Below are 19,863 nucleotides of genomic sequence, written 5' to 3' on the forward strand. Positions count from 1 at the left end.
ACACACACACACAAAGACTCTCTCTCTCTGTCTCTAACACACACACACACACACACACACACACACACACACACACAAATTCGAACACACACACGAACACAAAATTGCAAACAGTTAAAAAGAAAATGTTAAAGCGTAGATGGTAAATGTTAAAGGCTAAACGGTAAGTGGCAAACGGTCAAACGGCAAAGTGTAAACTGAAACTTCCTGGCAGATTAAAACTGTGTGCCGGACCGAGACTCGAACTCGGGACCTTTGCCTTTCGCTGGCAAGTGCTCTACCGTCTGAGCTACCCAAGCACGACTCACGCCCCGTCCTCACAGCTTTACTTCTGCCAGTACCTCGTCTCCTACTTTCCAAACTTTACAGAAGCTCTCCCGCTCTCCTTCTCCCGTTGCGCTGTCCATCTTCTCCTCCCCCTCTCCACCTCGTCCTGCCCCCTCTCTCTGTCCATCTCCTCTTTCCTGTTTTCTATGTCCATTTCCCCCCACCCGTCTGTCCATCTCCTCTTCCCCAGTTTCTCTGACCTTGAGCCTTGTTTATTTCTATTGCAAATTAAGAAAATGGCTCAAATGGCTCTGAGCACTATGAGACTTAGCTTCTGAGGTCATCAGTCCCCTAGAACTTAGAACTACTTACACGTAACTAACCTAAGGACATCACACACACATCTATGCCCAAGGCAGGATTCTAACCTGCGACCGTAAGGGGCCCCTGGTTCCAGGCTATAGCGCCCAGAACCGCTCGGCCACTCCGGCCAGCGCAAATTAAGATTCTGCAGTACACTGAAGCACCAAAGAAATTGGTATAGGCATATAACCTATACCGTTCAAATAGAGAAATATTCAAATACAGAGATATGTAAACATGCAGAACATGGCGCTGCAGTCGGCAACGCCTGTATAAGACAACAAGTGTCTGGCGCAGTTGTCAGATCGCTTACTGTATGTAAAATGGGAGGTTATCAAGGTTTATGTGAGTTTGAACATGGTCTTATAGTCGGCGCACGAGCGATGGGACACAGCATCTCCGAGATAGCGATGAAGTGGTGATTTCCCCGTATGACCATTTCACGAGTGTACCTTGAATATCAGAAATCCAGTAAAACATCAAATCTCCGACATTGCTGCGGCCGGAAAAAGATTCTGCAAGATCGACACCAGCTAGTAGTGTAGAGCATCGTCCAACGTGGCAGAAGTACAAGCCTTCCGCATACTGCTGCAGATTTCAGTGCTGGGGCATCAACAAGTGTCAGCGTGCGAACCATTCAACGAAACATCATCGATACAAGCTTTCTGAGTTGAAGGTCTACTCGTATACCCTTGATGACTGTACGACACAAAGGTTAACGCCTCGCCTGGGCCCGTCGACACCGACATTGGACTGTTGATAACTGGAAACATGATGCCTGGTCGGACGAGTCTCGTTTCAAATAGTATCGAGCAGATGGACGTGTACGGGTATGGAGACAACCTCATGAAACCATGGACCCTGCATGTCAGCAGGGGACTGTTCAAGCTGATGAAGGCTCTGTAGTTGTGTGGGGCGTGTGCAGTTGGAGTATTATGGGACCCGTGATACGTCTAGATACGTCTCTGACAGGTGACACGTACGTAAGCATCTTGTCTGATCACCTGCATCCATTCATTTCCATTGTACTTTCTGACGGAGTTGGGCAATTCCAGCAGGACAATGCGACACCCTACACATCCAGAGCTACCACAGAGTTGCTCCAGGAACACTCTTCTGAGATTAAACACTTCCGCTAGTCACCAATCTCCTCAGACATGAACATTATTGAACATATCTGGGATGCCTGCTGTTCAGAAGAGATCTCTACCCACTCGTACTGTTGCGTATTTATGGATAGCCCTGCAGGATTCGTGGTGTTAATTCCCCCCAGCACTACTTCAGACATTAGTCGAGTCCATGCCACGTCGTGTTGCGGTACTTCTGCGTGCTCGCGTGGACCCTACACGACATTAGGTAGGTGTACCAGTTTCTTTGGCTCTTCAGTGTAGTATCGTAATAATAAAGTAATAAGTTATTAATACAATTTTCCTGTTTAGTAACAACGCTTCAGTATTGTATATTTTATATAAATTTATATATATTAAAAAGTATATAATCCAGTTGTGTGGAAACGTTTATTTCAGAAATGTGTAAGAATTTGCAGTAAATCTGAAAGGTACATTTTAATAATTTTGTTAACAACTTTTCTAAGTTGTGTCAAAATCTCAAAGAAATTGGCCAAGAATTTTCGGAGATTAACGATTGTGAACAAATAAACATTTACATTTTTATAACGTTTCCTCTATTATTACGTATATACCAGATGGCGTTCCAGTAGGTATACAAAAACACTAGAGTATTCTAATGCAATGTTTTATCAGACTTTCAAAGCTATCTGTGAAGAACTTTCGTAGGGCTGAGATTTTGAAACAACGAACATCTATGTTTGTACTAATATGGAGAATATAGATGTTCCTAATCCCAAATCTCCGAAAGTTTCTGACCGACTGCGTTGAAATTTTAAAGCAACAAGTCAAAAAATTTTCTCGCTATCGCTGAACACCAGCTATTAGTCCTGTAGAAAAAAAATGGACAGTACCTTTTTCTGTGAATTTCAGTGTAGTTAAATTTTTTACTGGTCTACGTTTTCGCCAGGGGCCGTAGTTTCCGTTCACGAGAAACGTACAAAAGTGGCCTCCAAACGCGTTTTCCTTGAATAACTCTAAAACCATGGCCTCCACCGGAAACATCCCAGCGCAAAATGTAACTGCTGCATTAATAGTCATGAGAGCTCCACAAGTGTCATAGATAATCGTTGATAATACTGTGATCTCCGAAAACTAGTTTTCTATCTGTTAGGGGTATGATGGGACCTAAATCGTAATTTATTAGCCTATGATGGATATTTTACTACGAAGAGCTCAAACCTTGTATGTGTTTCTGTAGGCTGTATTGTTGCATCATAAAGGGAGCGTTTTGAGGCCACTAATTACCGAGACTTTTTATCCAAGAAACGTCTACAAATGATCGTCCTCTATAAACTGCTGTAAAACGTATGAGACTGAGTTGCTTATTACTGAACCATACAGTTACGAAATTGCCTGAAGAGAAGTTTTAGAAGAGTCCTCCATTGTTTTCCTTAACTGTTTCAGACACGGACAGTTATAAATGTACGGAACAGCTTCACAAATATGTGAGTAGCTCTAGGAATGTGGAACAAATAGACTCCAGTACTTTATACTCAACGGTAAATGTTCAGCAAAAGCGAAATTAACAGTGGGAGTGGCGCAATAGAGCTTAAACTAAACACTAATATTATGCACATGTGTAAACACTTTATCAGATAAGGTCATCGACATTATAAGGATATCCGATGACGATATTGCTGTCGCTGTCACCGTTGACTGATTGCAGTAAATTGTAGAAGGACTTGGAGAGTATTTTCACTTGGTCTACTGAATGACAGGTGTCTGTAATGTAGATAAAGGAAATGTAATGTCAATAAAAAAGAGAACAAATACAGTTCTGTCCTATTTCAAGATTATTAGTTTATGTCTGGAACCTAGCACATCGATGAATAACTGGCGGCATTGATACGAAGTGATATACTGTTAAAGGAACACGAGTGGCGAAGGACAATTTCTTAAGGGGGAAAAACACAATACACTATAGCAAGCTATTGCACACTTCTGCTATAATATTTTCAGCTCGTAGCAACTATTTTACATGCTCTCATAAGGTAAAATACTGAGAAAAGTCTGGAGAACTAACTGACGACATTACTCTTCCCATTAAGCAATAATACCCTAGCGATAAAAGTTTCTTTTCACCACCAGGGGTTTAACCTTGTGCCACTAGTCGAGTGCACGCGCACTAAACTATATTCGCTGCGGAGACGGTTTTCTAGAGTCTATGTTCTGCCAAACTATTTCCTTACCACCTAAGTTTAAAATTATCAGCACGTTTTGCATGTCGATGATACTGCAGTCAAACATGTCATTTCAACACTCCCAAGTTTCCTTACCTATACTGGATTGCACTGCAATACCATTTTAAACCTTCATCATAGCACTTGTAGGTTAGTCAGGCTGCGAGTAAACAAATGCGATTTATCTCTGTTTTGCTTCCGTAAGCACCTTAGTAGTCTTTAGATGTACAATTACTATACTAGATTATTGATTTATCACCTGGAAAACCGGGCTTAGGAAAATAAATGAATGCAATTTTATGACAGTATATGGATCTGTTTTACAGTTCAAGTTGTTCCTGTTAAATATTCATGTACAGCCGTGGCTTTTGATGATTTATTATCAACGACTTCACAGCAAATGATATCTTACTTTTTACATTTTGACGATGTAAATAATCATAAGTATTAAGCGGATGTCCACGTGTAGTGGAGAAGACATTGTACACCGTGTGTAGATGGATACGTCATTACGGTAGCTTCTGTGGACAGAGATGAATAGCTGAACACCGGCATGATACATATTCTGCGACACAGTGATGTAACGCGATTAAGAAATCGCGGGAAGGAAAGGGTGTAGATGAATCTCTCAGGTCACAAGTGACCTGAATGTGCCGATCAATTTTAAGGCGTTTTCGTTGGCTCAGCTTTAATTCACTTTTACGATCAATAAAGGCAAACGTTAAAGCGTTATCCGTTGGTTAATTAGAACTTTCTGCTAGCACATTCATTACCTTAAAGCAGTTGAAAGCGATTCTTCCTTGTATTTATCTCCTTACTGGCGAATTCTGTCACTGGAAGCGAAATGTAGCGGAAACTCTCACGCGGGGGGAAACGGAAGGATCTGCGAAGCACTCGAAGTTTTTGCCTCAGTCTTAACTTGTGGAGTGGATTGTTCGCTTGCAGTCGTATGGGAGTGGCAGTCTGCGGTTGTTTGCTGATAACGCTGTAGTGTGCAGGAAGATGTCATCTTCGAGTGACTGTAGGCGGATACAAGAGATTTTAGACAAAATTTCTAGTTGGTGCTAAATATAGAAAAACGTAAATGGATGCACATGAGAATGAAAAATACTCCCGTTATATTCAAATACAGCATTAGTAGCGTGCTGCTTGATAGAATCACTTCGATTAAGTATCTAGGCGTAACGTTGCAAGTCGATATGAAATGGAACAAGCACATAGGGACGGTAGTAGGGATGGCGAATGTACGACTACGATATATTACGGGAATTTTTGGGACGTGCGGCGCGTATGAAAAAGAGACAGAGTCCAGAACAATAGTGCGACGCATTCTTAAGTACTGCTCAAGTGTTTGGGATCCCCACCAGCTCAGATTAAAGCAAGACATTGAAGCAATTCAGAGTCGAGCTGCTAGATTTGTTACCGGTAGGTTCCAGTATCACGCAGGTAAGACGAGATGCTTCCTGAACTCAAATGGGAGTACATGGAGGAAAGAATTCATTTCGCTCGTCAAATACTACTGAGAAAACATAAAGAACCGGAATTTGAAGCTGACTGCAGAACGATTCTACAGCCACCAGCGTAAGTTTCGCCTAAGGACCACGAGGATAAAGATAAGAGAAATTAGGGCTCTTACGGGGGCATATAGACAGTGGGCTTTCCTTCCTTTTCTTGCGGAACATGTGTGTAGATGTCGCACAGAATTTACAGATTTCACGCTGTTACCACAATATTTTGATGATCTGCTGAAAATTTACGAAGCTTATAGAGATATTCGTGAGTCAGCTTGTAACAGATATAATGGATACTCGACGGGACGTGACCACACTGTTCCTTTGGCGAGTAGAATTAATAGAAAGTTTTCCGGCTTCCAGTCAGCTGGAAGTTCGAAAACTTTATATCCATGCAAAGCTGTCGCCTGAAAATGTACAAGGCACAAATTTTTCAATTAGAATTGCCAGAAACAACGATATGTTACTCGCTTCTGCGAAGTCAGAAGGAGTATACGTTATTGTCTGAATGCATATAATGAGATAGCATTAAGTTAGTGGTGTGTTGACTGCCATATCGAACGAGTTATCAAATAATTATGTTTAACATGTTCTCACACCAGTGCTGTGAACTGAATTTGCTGATCAAGAGAATTAGCAGTAACGTTGACTCACATCTTGTCAACTTCACGTTTGCATTAGTTACTGCACGATTTCTGAATTCTAGCCACAAGTTGCTAAAGCCGTTTTTCCTTGTTTTACGGTAACTGTGACACTGTTAAATAATTTTCTGGTACGTCCTGAATTTCACTTCTCTATTATTAATGCTACTTGATTTTATGAGATTTTTTTAAAATCTCTTCAGCATGTTTTATTTTTAGATGTCTGGAGGCATACCATTGTCAAGTGGCTACAGAAGTAGCTTCGAGAGAATACGGTGTGTCTAGAAATTTCATTTCCTTTTTTCTTGCAATATTTTGCCTAACTGTTGTACTTTAGTATACAACGACATATTACTGTTCCCCTTAAATATCGGTATGTCGAGTGAGAGATTTTTTTACAACTTATGCAGTGGAGTGACAGGATCTCACTAGAAGTTTGTGCACGACACCGTTGAGGAAGTACACCATCATTCACTAGACTGGCATATCATGAGACAAATGGCTCCTGACAGCCTGCAGAGCTCTTCTAACAGACAGGAACAATTAAGCAAACATCTTATTTCTGCATCTACCACAGGTACAGGTCATGTCACTTGAACGTAATAACCACAAATAAATTTGCGACGTAATAAGAAGAACCACTGAATAGTATCATATTAATCGGTACGTATGCGACAGCACGCTTTACCAGTATGTTCTGAAGCGTCGTGGATAAAAGTGTTATCTTTCCGGGTCTGATTCCTCGGGTTCTCTTGGTGATAAAAAAGTAGGGTCAAGTGGGCTACGAACCATTTCTATACTCAACAGAAGACTCGCCGTACTGTAACTGTCCTACAGTAAAGAGTCAAACTTGAATATAACAAACTTCCTCCAGATTAGGCAAACGGAGCAAATCTCTTAGTTCTTTTTGCATTAGATGTGGTCCACTGTGCGCCATAAGGTGCTTATGCAGGCTCCATTTAGTCCATGGGCGTTCACGAGAAAACCCGTATTCCACCATTTTCCGCCGTCAGCAGCGGATATCTAAATAACTGACCATAACAAAGCGCTCAAATTTTAACAGAATACTCTCTAGGCACTTATGCAGAAATCCTACTTCTCGTTTTCAAAGATTCTTATCCGTTATCAAGAAACACCCCAAAAACATAGTTTTTGGGTACCAAAACCGTGAAGCAGTTTCCAAGAAGACTATGCACAGCAAGTGGCTGTAATTTTTACAATATATTCCTAAGACATCGATCTCCAACTATCTTGAAACTTTTCTTGATAGCCGCTCGAAGTGGCTGCACGGTTAGAGGCGCCATGTCACTGATTGTGCGGCCCCGCCCGCCGGAGGTTCGAGTCCTCCCTCGGGCATCGTAGTGTGTGTTGTTCTCAGTAGTTTAAGTAGTGTGTAAGTCTAGGGACCGATGACCTCTGCAGTTTGGTCCCTTAAAAACTCACAAACATTTTTTATTGATATTTTTATCCGTTTCCGAGACACAGAAGTTCAGAATTACCATACTAGTACACGTAAAATTCGATGTGAGGCGAAAATGTAGTTTACAAAGTGACGTAGCACGGAGAAATAGCCGGTACAATGTCTTCGTTAGCGTCAGAAGAGTTCTGGAAATCCCATGTTGTAGTACTGGGGCACATGCTATATTTTTGTGCACGTAAAATCCGGTCTGGGCTGCAATTAGTTTTGCATTATTTCAGTTTCACACAAGTAAACAATCGAAATTTTACTGACGCATAAAAGACAAGCACTGCTGTAGTAGGGAGAGAAAGGGCACCAATGGGAAAATGCTCCTATCGAGGCAGATAAAGGGCTCATATGTTCCTGTTCTGAAAGACTCTGACTGAAAAGTGGGGTACCAGCTAGCTCATTCTATCTTCCGCAGCATCTTGAACACTATTCCCAAAAATTTTGGCATGCGAACATATTCGTGCATTATTATGTTGGGAGAGAAGGAGACAGTGGCAGTGGCAAAGAGACGGAAAGGTAATAAATACTGGAAGATAGTAGGCAGTGGTTGTGGTACAGAAAGAGCGAGGGAGACAATGGTATTGTAAGAGAGAAAGTGGATTCAAATGGCTCTGAGCACTATGCGACTTAACTTCTGAGGTAATCAGTCGCCTAGAACTCAGAACTAATTAAACCTAACTAACCTAAGGACTTCACAAACATCCATGCCCGAGGCAGGATTCGAACCTGCGACCGTAGCGGTCGCTCGGCTCCAGACTGTAGCGGCCAGAACCGCACGGCCACTCCGGCCGGCCGAGAAAGTGGAACACAGTGGCAGCGGAAAATAGTTACAGTGAGAGAACAATGGTTGGAAAAGAGAGAAGGGGATAGTACCAACGGGAGAAGAATAAAGAGAAGGAGAAAGTGGAAATCCATGAGAGCCAGTGACAATGAGAGACAGAGTGTATGACATTGACAAGGAGAAAGAGACAAGCAGTGACGGTACGGAGCGATAGCAGCGGTGGGAAACAATGGATGAGATAGTAGCACTAAGAGAGACAAGAGGGAGACAGTGACAAGTTAGAGGAGACAAAAGTAGTAGGACAGAATGAAGAAGGATGTGGCTGTGACGCAGGAAACAGTGACAGAGAGACACAAAGAGATAATGACAGTTAATTCAGCTGAACGAGTGAGCGAGAATGGGTAAGTGGGAGTGGATGGCTATCGACGCTTTGCAGCGATGGACTAGTGGGTGTGAGCGAGTTACATTTACCATAGCGATGACTGTGGTACGAGTTTTTCTGGACCTATCCACTATAATGAAATCTGGCAGTTTTTAATCTACGACATACCGTCTTTTCGCGGTATTTTGTTTTGACGAACAACGAATGTTGGGTAAAAAGATTCCGAGCTTTCCCGCTGTAATGTTTTAATGAAATGTTCACCTGAAGAAGTGGCTTTTAGTGGACGAAACCGGTTGTGACTCAGTAACAAAACTGAAGCGGTTACACCGTTCGACATGAGTTCTATTTCTGATATTAAAGTATGTGCTTCTAGACCATTTTACCGTGGGAAATTCAAATATGTAAACAAAATATCGTTGTCAGGGATACTTTTTATGTAATATGCACATATATGTATATTCACAATTCATGGCAAACACAGAGACGTTATAGAGAAATACGGGTATGTTTCCGCATCCAGTAGTGATAGAACGTGATAATTTCTTGTGCAACAGCAGGTGGGAAGAATCAGACATCATTAGGTTATCCACCGCCACACCTATGTCATTAAGACCACCTGAAACATCTCATTAACTCGAACGGCGATAGCCGGTCGCTGCCTCGGCAGTAAAGCTTCACGCCTCCTAGGGGCAGGTGCATCGAGTTTACAACAGTGGTGTTAGCCGCAATTTGTCTCAGTCTTACCGAGTGGGTGTTTTGGCTGACAAGTAACTGTCTGTCATATTTCCGAGCATGGTTGAATTTTTTAGTTCCTGTGTGTAAACTGATTGAGCCTGGTGCTGAAGGTAAAATGACTGCTTGTTTTTACACATCAGCGTTTCTCTAGTTCCCTTCTATTAATTTAATACAGGTGTATTACCAAAGTGGTATTTTTAAATTTGCAGAAATGCCACGTCGTCGTGGAGGTCGATATAAGCTGGACAACTTCTGCTACATCTGTGGGAAGTTCACTTTTGCCAGAAATAGGAAGAACATTTCGTCAGTCATAAAGAAAGCATACAAACATTACTTTGGAGTAGAGATAAGAGACCAAGATAAAGAATGGGCACCACATTTCTGTTGTGCTACATGTTACTGCTAACTAATTCAGTGATGGAAAGGTAAAGAGAACGTGGCGTTGTTTGCTGTTCCAATGGTGTGGAGGGAGCCTAAGGACCATGTTACTGATTGTTATTTCTGTCTAACAAAAATTCAGGGTTTTACAAACAAAAAGTCAAAGAGGCACATTGGTTACCCAGATCTGCCCTCAGTGAGAATGCCAGTGCAGCATTCCGACAACCTTCCAGTACCTTCAAGAGCTCGAGGTCAAATTCCGAGTGACAGTGAAATAAGTAGTAGTGAAGAAATCACAGATGATGATTCTTTATATCACTGCACAAGTGAGTCATCGCCACATTTGTTAACACAGGCAGATTTAAGTGATTTAGTACGTGATCTAGGACTAAGTAAACAAAAGGTGCAGCTGCTTGGTTCAAGATTACAAGAGTGTAATCTGCTGCACCAAAGTACTAAAATCAGTGTGTTCAGGCACAGAGAACATGCCTTTATTTCTTATGTTTCAACTGACGAAGAACTGACATTTTGCAATGACGTTGCTGGCCTGATGAAAATGCTGAACTTCACTTATATTTCACAGGAGTGGAGACTTTTCATAGATGCATCGAAAACAAGTCTGAAGGGTGTTTCGCTCCATAACGGAAATAAAATACCCTCTGTTCCAGTAGCTCTAATTACGAATTCGTACAAAGGATGCTAAATTCATTGAAATACAATGAACACAAATGGAAAATATGTGCAGATTTCAAGGTAATTGCTATGGTACTGTGAATGCAACAAGGCTACACAATGTATGCCTGTTTTCTTTGCGAGTGGGATAGTCGAGACCGAAATTCTCACTACGTGAAAAAGAAATGGCCTATGCGAAGATGGAAAGTTGGCGAAAAGTATTGTACAACGTGGAAGTCAGGTAGCTCCTGAATATATACTACTTCCACCGCTTCACATCAAACTTGGCCTCATGAAACAATTCGTGGAGGCCATGGATCCAACAGGCTGTGGGTTTGCATATCTAGCTACCAAATTCCCCCGTCTTTCAGCTGCAAAAATAAAGGAAGGTGTATTTGTGGGCCCACAAATCAGGGAGCTGCAGAAAGGTGCAACTTTTGAAGCATGTTTAACTGATAAAGAAAAAACTGCATGGGACTGTTTCAAGATGGTGTCAGAAAACTTCCTCAGAAGAAGAAGAGCTACTAACTACAAAGCAATGGTGAAGGATATGATCAAAACATATCAGGATTTGGGGTGCAATATGTCTTTGAAGGTACATATGATGGACTCTCATCTGGACTACTTCACAGAGAGTTGTAGTGACGTATCGGATGAACATGGGGAAAGATTCCATAAAGACATTTCTAACATAGAAAGGCGCTATGAAGGGAAGTGGGTACCTTCTATGTTAGCAGATTATTGCTGGAATATCATTCGAGAGAAGAAAGATTCACAATACAAGAGAAAAAAGTGATGTGCATTAGAAGACAGTGGCTCATTGTTTGTCAATTTTCTGTAATTTCTCATGTCAAATAAATGCTTCAAAGTGTATACACAAAGGTTACTGTGTTATATGTTAGATCCCACCCTCCATTAATGTGATGAACTTATAACATCATAAAGATGTGCATTTGTTTGTTGAATTTCACCTCACGTTTGCTGCACTCTATCAGAAACTGAAAAGAGAATTAAAATTGCGATTACTCATAAACTATCCCTGACAGAAGAAAACCAAAAACAGTGTTCAATTCAGCACTCAAAATACAACTAGGATCACAATATTTTTTATCAGTAATAGAAAAAAAGTTTTTTTTGTAGAACAGTGTTATTAATAACCAAAAGGGAAGCTTAAGGGAGTGAGATGTGTGCTGCCTATTAAAATGATCGCGAATATGTTCGCATGCCAAAATGTTTGGGAAAATTTCTAAAGATGTTGAGGAAGGTAGAATGAGGCAACTGATACCCTTTTTCAGCCAGATTCCTTTAGACAGTAGCATACTCTCTGCATGTTCGTGTTTTCAGAGATGGTTGCGGGACTTGGCTGTTCGATAAAGCCGTCTGGTTTCCAAACTTATTTTATTTGGCTAATAGTTTCGACGACTTGCTATGCCATCTTCGGGTCCGTGACCGACATGTACGAATATTTTACCTCGCTTCTGGCTAAAACAGGGGCCAGCATTCGAATACTGGTATCTGTAGATTTCTGCTTGCCTTACCGACCACTTCAAACCATCCCCTCAATAGATAAGCGTGCACTGCGTACAGGAAGCGGTTACTAGGGTAGCAGAATACGTACATGGGAGTTTCTTAGGTTAGAGACCCCCCCCCCCCCCCCCGTTTGGGATAGAGACGAATTCCCTGACAAAACCACAAAGTTCTCAGAGAATGCTCGTCCTCGCAGATCGGGTACAGAAAAGTTTAATGTCATATTAGTAAACTGCTAGAACATCCATGATATGGTTAAAGAATTAGTATCGCTCATTGAATGTTATAAAGCAGAAGTAGTATTATGAACACAAATTTGGTTGAAACCGAAGGTAAATAAAACTAAATCTTAAGTTCAGATTGGAATATTTATAGTAAGGATTGGTTAATCGCCAGTGGTGGTGCAGTATTTGTTGCAGTAAAGAACTCAATGCTGTCTAGCTACGTTGTCACGGATCCTGCTTGTGAATAAATCTTGGCAAAGTTAAGCATCAAAGGTCGGTCGAAAATGGCAGTTGGATGCTTTTGTTAAACACCTGGGTCAGGGGCTATAGCGGTAGAGCACTTCAGAGAGAACTTACAGAATATCGTTAGTAATTTTTTCTGATCATGCCGTGGTAATGGGGGATGACTTCAGCTCGTCAGGTATGGATTGGGAGAGTCGTGCTGTTAAAAGTGGTGCCAGAGATGGGGATTTGCGTCACACCATTCTGAATGTCTTTCCCGAAAATTACTTTGAGCAGATAATTAAGGAACCAACTCGTAAAGGTAACGTCTTAGATCTCCTAGCCACAAACAGCCTTAAACTTATAAAATAAGTTTACGCAGAGGAAGGTATCAGTAATCATAAGGCTATGGCTAGAGGTTTTATAAGGATTGTGAAGAAAGTAGAAAAATATGTTTGCTTAGCAAGAGTGGGAGTATACAAATTGCACAGCATCTGAGTAGTCAGCATCCACAGCTGTATGATCGTGGAACACGTCAATAAATATATGTAGCTCACAATACTTAGTGAACTAAAGTAATGGTAGGCAACTGACATCGATTATCTGATGAAGATTTCTTCTAGATTATTCCATACATACACATTCATATTGCTGCAGCATGTTTTCTAATGTCATCTACCTACTTTCCATTAAGACGGTCTTTTCTTATGCCTCGGAATCCACTGAAGAATTTCCTTCCTATCTGAAGCACAGCACTGGAGCAAATGTCTGGATAGTCATTTCGACTTTCGATTTTTAAAATAATTTTACATAGATATACTACGAAATGTAGCAGCAAACGACTACTATGAAAATTATATGGATATCGGAGGGATATGTAGAGAGCCGAGTGGATGGGAAATGGCCCAAGGAACTTCTTCGCTGGATTCCGAGACATAAGGAAAGACCGTCTTAATGGAAAGTAGGTGGATACATTAGAAAACATGCTGTAGGAATAGGAATGTGTATGTATGCAATAATTTAGAGGAAATCTGCATCAGATAACCGATGTCAGTTGCCTATCATGATTTTAGATTACTAAACATTGTGAGCTATGACGATTTGTAGTGACTTGTTCCATTGTCAGCTGTGGCTCAGATATTCTCTGTGTAGGTGGGAAATCAAATAAACAAAAAAACAGCATCTATGTCAATGTGTAGTCGGTGCAGAAGACTCCTTAGTCATGTGCTAAAGTGCTCATGCAGCAGTTCACTTGTATTGCTGCTTGGTGAAGGGGCTTACAGCCCCTCAAAAAGTTGACAACTGCGCAGAGTTCGTAATTAGATCAGTAATGAATAAAGCAACGTAATTGGTACGCAACTGTTTCAAGTGGCAACAAACGGCCAAACTCACTGTGATGGCAGCACTTAGAGTTGAGGAGAGCGCTACCTGTCGACGTGTGTGTGGCACTGGACGGCCTCCGCCATGCGCCGCTGCAGCTGCTGGTCCGTGCAGACCTTGGAGCCTGGCTCAGGGTCGCACAAGCGGGTGGCCATCAGGTTGAGGACTCGCAGCTGGCCCGCAGTATAGATGATGAGCGTGAAGAAGAAGCCATCCAACATCGTGGTCAGGATGTAGCCGTAGAACAGCGCCAGCGACACGCCCACGTACACAGCCTGCAACAGTGGTCCCAATCCTTTCCAAGAGTACTACCCCTGAATGAGATGAGAAATCAGAGAATGACGTCAACAAAGATTAATACTGTTTTATGTGTCTTCTGTCGACTGTTTCGTAAAATATAGCTTTGGCAGCTTCTTAGGCTATACACTCCGTCCCTGCGACTAAATGAAAGACCGTTTGTTTCGCTGCCAGCGACATTCTGCTTCTTTCAATTTCGAAGCATTTTGAGTGTCTACAGTACATTTTTCGTTTCTTAATATACTTATATATATTACAAGCGTGATGAAATGAGTTTAAATTTGCTTCTGAGTTTCAGGTTTTTTGGCAATTTTCAGGTAAAAAATAACTTTTTGGTGCACAAGTTGCTTCATGTTTCAACAGCTTTTCATCCAGCTTACAGTTTCACGTAATCGTAACATGAGGTTTATTTCTTGGTTTTTCGGTCCAAATTTCACTCCTACTCTTCACGTTTTACTTAAATATATCTTTATAAATTTGTATTTGGAATTTTGTGGCAGATTAAAACTGTGTAGGCTACCACATCTGGTTTTGAACCTGGGACCTTGGCCTTTTGGGCGCAAGTGTTCTAGCGACTGGGACTATCTGAGCTTATTTCACGCGCCCCTCCGCCTCCCTCACAGCTTCACTTCTGCCAGTACCACCAAATTTCCGGAATGGTATGCAAAACAACTTACGTGAATTTTCAAGTTTGGAGAAGCCATACTGATAGAAGTGAAGCTGTGTGTTTGTCAGCGGGGAGAGAAGGGGGGGGGGAGGGAGTTGGGTGAGAGTGTTACTTGGACAGCTCAGTCGACAGATCACCTCCCCGCAAAAGGCAGAGGTCCTAGGTTCGGGTCTCGATCCGCCACACAGTTTTCATCGGTCGGGAAGTTTCAGATCAATGCACACTCGCTGCAAAGTGAAAATTCATTGATTATGGGAAAGTCATTGACTATGTTGTCCAGTAAAGTTGTGGCAGGTGCTTTCTGTCCCACCACACTTCTTAGTACTGATCACCTCGCGCATGTGAAGGGAGATAAGTGCTGGCACGTCTTATTTCTTTAAAGTATCAAAAGATTTCAGAAAGTGTTGTGTCCTATTCCCCCAAATGTACAGCATCTATGCCGAATATGTCATTAGGAAAGCTCCTCACAGTTTGACTAAAGGCACCTCAGTTGGTGGAAGAATTGTTAATAACCTCATATTTGCTGATGATACCGAGCTTTTAGCTGGCAAAGAAGACAAAATTTCTGAGGTACTAAGAAAGATTCAGAAGGATGTAGGTTGCAGTAGGTACTGGGAGATGAAGAAGCTTGCACAGGATAGAGTAGCATGGAGAGCTGCATCAAACCAGTCTCAGGACTGAAGACCACAACAACAACAACAAGAAAGTTAAGTGACAGATTATTTGACAGTTCCCACGGCTTCATTTGTTGCGATCAGACTTCGTTATTTTGTTAGTTAAGCTATGGTTCCACTGCTCTATTCAATGATTTTCTTTTTTTGGCTCGTATTAAAGTCTCCAACAACATGAATCCCGTCAGTTTCCCTGTCTGATTTAGTCCCGTACTGTTAGTTTTCCTACACATTTAAACTTGTACTGACATGGTGTAATCCTACTTTGGTTTTCCAGTTTTTTTATGACACCACATAAAACTTAAAGTGAAAATGCGCCCAGAATACATATATAATCTGTTACTGGTTCTTAAGTACCACATAATGTACTTCTTACGTCACTATTGTACTATTTTATAGCTTGACTGGTAATCCTCATCAAAAGACGCGATATTAAGTGTTGTAATTCGTACTTTGTACCGTAATTTCTAATATTGCATGTGGTATGAGATATGATATATGAGTTCGGATCTTATACTTCCAATAAGATAGCACGCGTAAATATTGCGCCAGTAGTTTACTCAATGTTATCGACCATCTAAAGAAAGGATTTTAAAGAAAGGATTCTAGATCTTGTAGATGTTTTGGCTTCCGGCGTTTCTCTTTTAAAAGAACGAACTTGGCGATAAGGCGACAATGGTTGTAGAAATTAAGATTGATGCCTGGTTTTCGATTCCCAATTAACATTTGACCTTACCCGTCAATCTTCTGCTGTCTTGACGTGTCCAGTATCGGACCTCATCTCTCCTACCAGGGGTTTCCGATTATTAATTAAAGGGTTGTACGAGGCAGCAGGGACAGATATGATAAAATCTTGGACATATTTCCATGAACACACAGACTGAAATGCGAGGTTGCCTGTTACAGTTTAAATATCGGATACTATACACAGCAGGAATAGCACAAACCTGACTCAGAAAACATCTTTCGGTAGGACAAGGCAAAGAGAAAAATTAGTAGTATAAATGAGCGTTGTGTTAGCTCGTCTAGGCCTTCATCAGAGAGAGAGAGAGAGAGAGAGAGAGAGAATATATGCTTTGAGAGATAAGTTGTAATGGTTACTATCAACGAGAAAGAATAAACGCTTTGTCGCATCTACTAATCCATATGCAAACCATTGCATCTCTGATGGTTCATAACCGAAATTATCACCGTTTAGTGCGAAACAGCACTAACTGGATTAGTCAGTCCATGGCTAATGCTGAGAACAGTAAGCAAGCATAAAGATATACAAATGGCGGTAACTTCTGTGGTACTGAAGTTCAGGACCTATCTAACAACTGAAAGCAACGGAGGACGAGAGGGCTTCTCCCATTAAGTTATGTTACCGAGGGTGCGCTGGCAGAAAGAGGCGCCCGTAACCGACATAACCAGAGAGACGTGCAAGTTCTGTTTTGGCTTGCAAGGACTCTTAATACCGTTCTTTTTTTAAAAGTCGTAAGTCTGCTGGCTGGTTTGATGCGGCCCGCCACGAATTCCTCTTCTCTGCCAATTTTCATTTCATAGTAGAAATTGCAACTTACGTCGTCAGTTGTTTGCTGGATCTATTCCAATCTCTGTCTTCCTCTACAGTTTTTATCCTCTACAGCTCCCTCTAGTACCAAGAAAGTTATTCACTTACGTCGTAACAAATGTCCCTTCTCTTCGTCAGAGCGGCGCGGTCTAAGGCGCTGCAGTCATGGACTGTGCGGCTAGTCCCGGCGGAGGTTCGAGTCCTCCCTCGGACATGGGTGTGTGTGTATGTCCTTAGGATAATTTAGGTTAAGTAGTGTGTAAGCTTAGGGACTGATGACCTTAGCAGTTAAGTCCCATAAGATTTCACACACATTAACATTCTTCGTCAGTGTTTTCCGTACAATCCTTTCTTCGCCGATTCTGCGGGAAACCTCCTCATTCTTAATTTTATCAATCCACCTAATTTTGAACAATCTTCTGTAGCACGACATCTCAAATGCTTTTATTATCTTCTGTTCCGGTTTTCCCACAGTCTATGTTTCATTACCATACAATACTGTGCTCCAATAGGACAGTCTCAGAAATTTCTTCCACAAATTTAGGCCGATGTTCGATACTAGTAGATTTCTCTTGGTCGGGAATGCCCTTTTTGCCAGTGCTAGCCTTCCTTTTATGTCCTCCTTGCTCCGTCCAGCATGGGCTATCTTGGTATCTAGGTAGCAGTATTGCTTAACTTCGTTTACTTCCTGATTCCCAATTCTGATGTTAAGTTTCTCACTGTTCTTATGTCTGCTACTTTTCGTTACTTTCGTTTTTGTTCGATTTACTCTCAATCCATATTCTGTACTCATCAGACTGTTATTCCGTTCAACAGATCCTGTAAGTATTTTTCACTTTCACTGAGGTTAGCAATGTCATCAGGGAATCTTATCATTGATATCCTTGACTTTTAATCCCACTCTTGAACGTTTCTTTTCTTTCCGTCGTAGCTTTTTCGATTTATAGACTTGTAAATAGGCGGGATAGACTACATCCCAGTCTTACGGCCTTTTAATGCGAGAACTTTGTCCTTTGTCTTTCAGTTTTATTGTTCACTCTTGTTTCTTATACATCCTGCACTTTACCCGTCTTTCCTATAGCTTACGCCTATTTTTCTCAGAATTTCGAACAGCTCGCACCATTTCACATTGTCGAATCCTTTTTGCAGGTCTGCAATTTATATGAATGTGTCTTGATTTTTCTTTAGGCTTGTTTCCATTATCAACCGCATCGTCAGAAATGCTTCTCTGGCGACTTTACTCTTCCTAAAGCCAAATTGATCGTTATTTAACAGATCCTCAGTTTTCTTTTAGTTTCTTCTGTGTATTATTCTTGTCAGAAACTTGGATGCATGAACTGTTAAGCTTGTTCGTGCTAGAATTCTCGCACTTGTTAGCTCTTGCTGTTTTTCGGAATACTGTGGAAGATTTTTTTCGAAAGTCTGATGGTATATCACCAGTCTCATAAATTCTACACGTCAATGTGAATAGTCGCTTTGCGGCCACTTCCCCAAATGATCTTAGTGATTCCGTCAGATTGTAATCTACACCTTCTTCCACATTTGACCTTAAGTCGTCCAAAGCTCTTTTAAATTCTAACACTGGATCCCCTGTCTCTTCCCTGTCAACTCCTGTTTCTTCTTCTATCACGTCATGAGACAAGTCCTCCCGCTCAAGGAGGTCTTTAGTGTTCACTTTCCACCTATCCGCTCTCTCCTATGCATTTAGTAGTGGAATTCCCAGTGCATTCTTAATGTTACCGCCGTTACTTTTTGTTTCACCGCAGGCCTTTTATTTTCCTTTTCTGTATGCTGAGTCAGTCGTTCCGACAGTCATTTCTTTTCCGATTTCTTCACAATTTTCATGCAGCCATTTCACCTTATCTTCCCTGCACTTCGTATTTAATTTTTTCCTAAGTAACTTTTATTTTTTTATTTCTGAACTTCCATGCACAGTTTTGTACTTCTTTCTTTCGTCGACCGACTGAAGTATTTCATCTGGTATCCACAGTTTCTTTACAGTTGCCATACTGGTACCTACGTTTTTCGTTCCAACTTCTGTGGGTGCCTTTTCAGGGATGTCCATTCCTCTTCAACTTAACTGTCTGCTGAACTATTCATTATGGCAGTGTCTATAGACTCAGAGAACTTCAGGCGTACCTCTTCACTCCTTAGTACTTATCGCATTTATCTGCGCATTGATTGCCGGCCGGGGTGGCCGAGCGGTTCTAGGCGCTACAGTCTGGAACCTCGCGACCGCTACGGTCGTAGGTTCAAATCCTGCCTCGGGCATGGATGTGTGTGATGTCCTTAGGTTAGTTAGGTTTAAGTAGTTCTAAGTTCTAGGGAACTGATGACCTCAGAAGTTAAGTCTCATAGTGCTCAGAGCCATTTGAACCATTTGCTCATTCATTATTCCTGAGTAGCTTCTCAAACTTCGGCCTATTCTTCATCATTACTAAATTGTGATCTAAGTCTTTGACTGCCTCTGGGTACGCTTTAGGATGTGGTATCTGATTTCGGAATCTCTGCCTGACCGTGCTGTAATCTAACTGCAATCTTCCCATATCTCACGGCCTTTCCCAAGTTACCTCTTCATTTTATGATTCTTGAACAGAGAATTCAGTGAGTGAGATTTGTTGCAGAACTCAGTCTTTGTCCTGTCTGGTTCCTACTACCAAACCCATATTCTCCCGTAACCCTTTCCTCTACTCCTTCCCCTAACATCGCATTCCAATCCCACATGACTGCTAGATTTTAATCTCCTCCTTACTGAATTACCCGTTTCGTGTTCTCATATGCTCACTCTACCTCTTCATCCTCTGCTAGTGACGTC

General features: G+C 41.5%; 1 protein-coding gene across 1 annotated transcript in view; it reads right to left on the bottom strand.

Annotated features, from left to right (window-relative positions):
• Window positions 1–19,863, bottom strand: part of LOC126188391 (uncharacterized) — a 78,864-nt gene that overhangs the window by 36,955 nt on the left and 22,046 nt on the right. Inside the window, exon 3 of the mRNA XM_049929992.1 lies at window positions 13,910–14,136. Coding sequence (XP_049785949.1) covers window positions 13,910–14,136 — 227 coding nt within the window. The remainder of the gene's footprint in view (window positions 1–13,909; window positions 14,137–19,863) is intronic.

This window comes from Schistocerca cancellata, chromosome 5, assembly GCF_023864275.1.
Source record: "Schistocerca cancellata isolate TAMUIC-IGC-003103 chromosome 5, iqSchCanc2.1, whole genome shotgun sequence".
In the NCBI taxonomy this organism is placed as follows: Eukaryota; Metazoa; Arthropoda; class Insecta; order Orthoptera; family Acrididae; genus Schistocerca; species Schistocerca cancellata.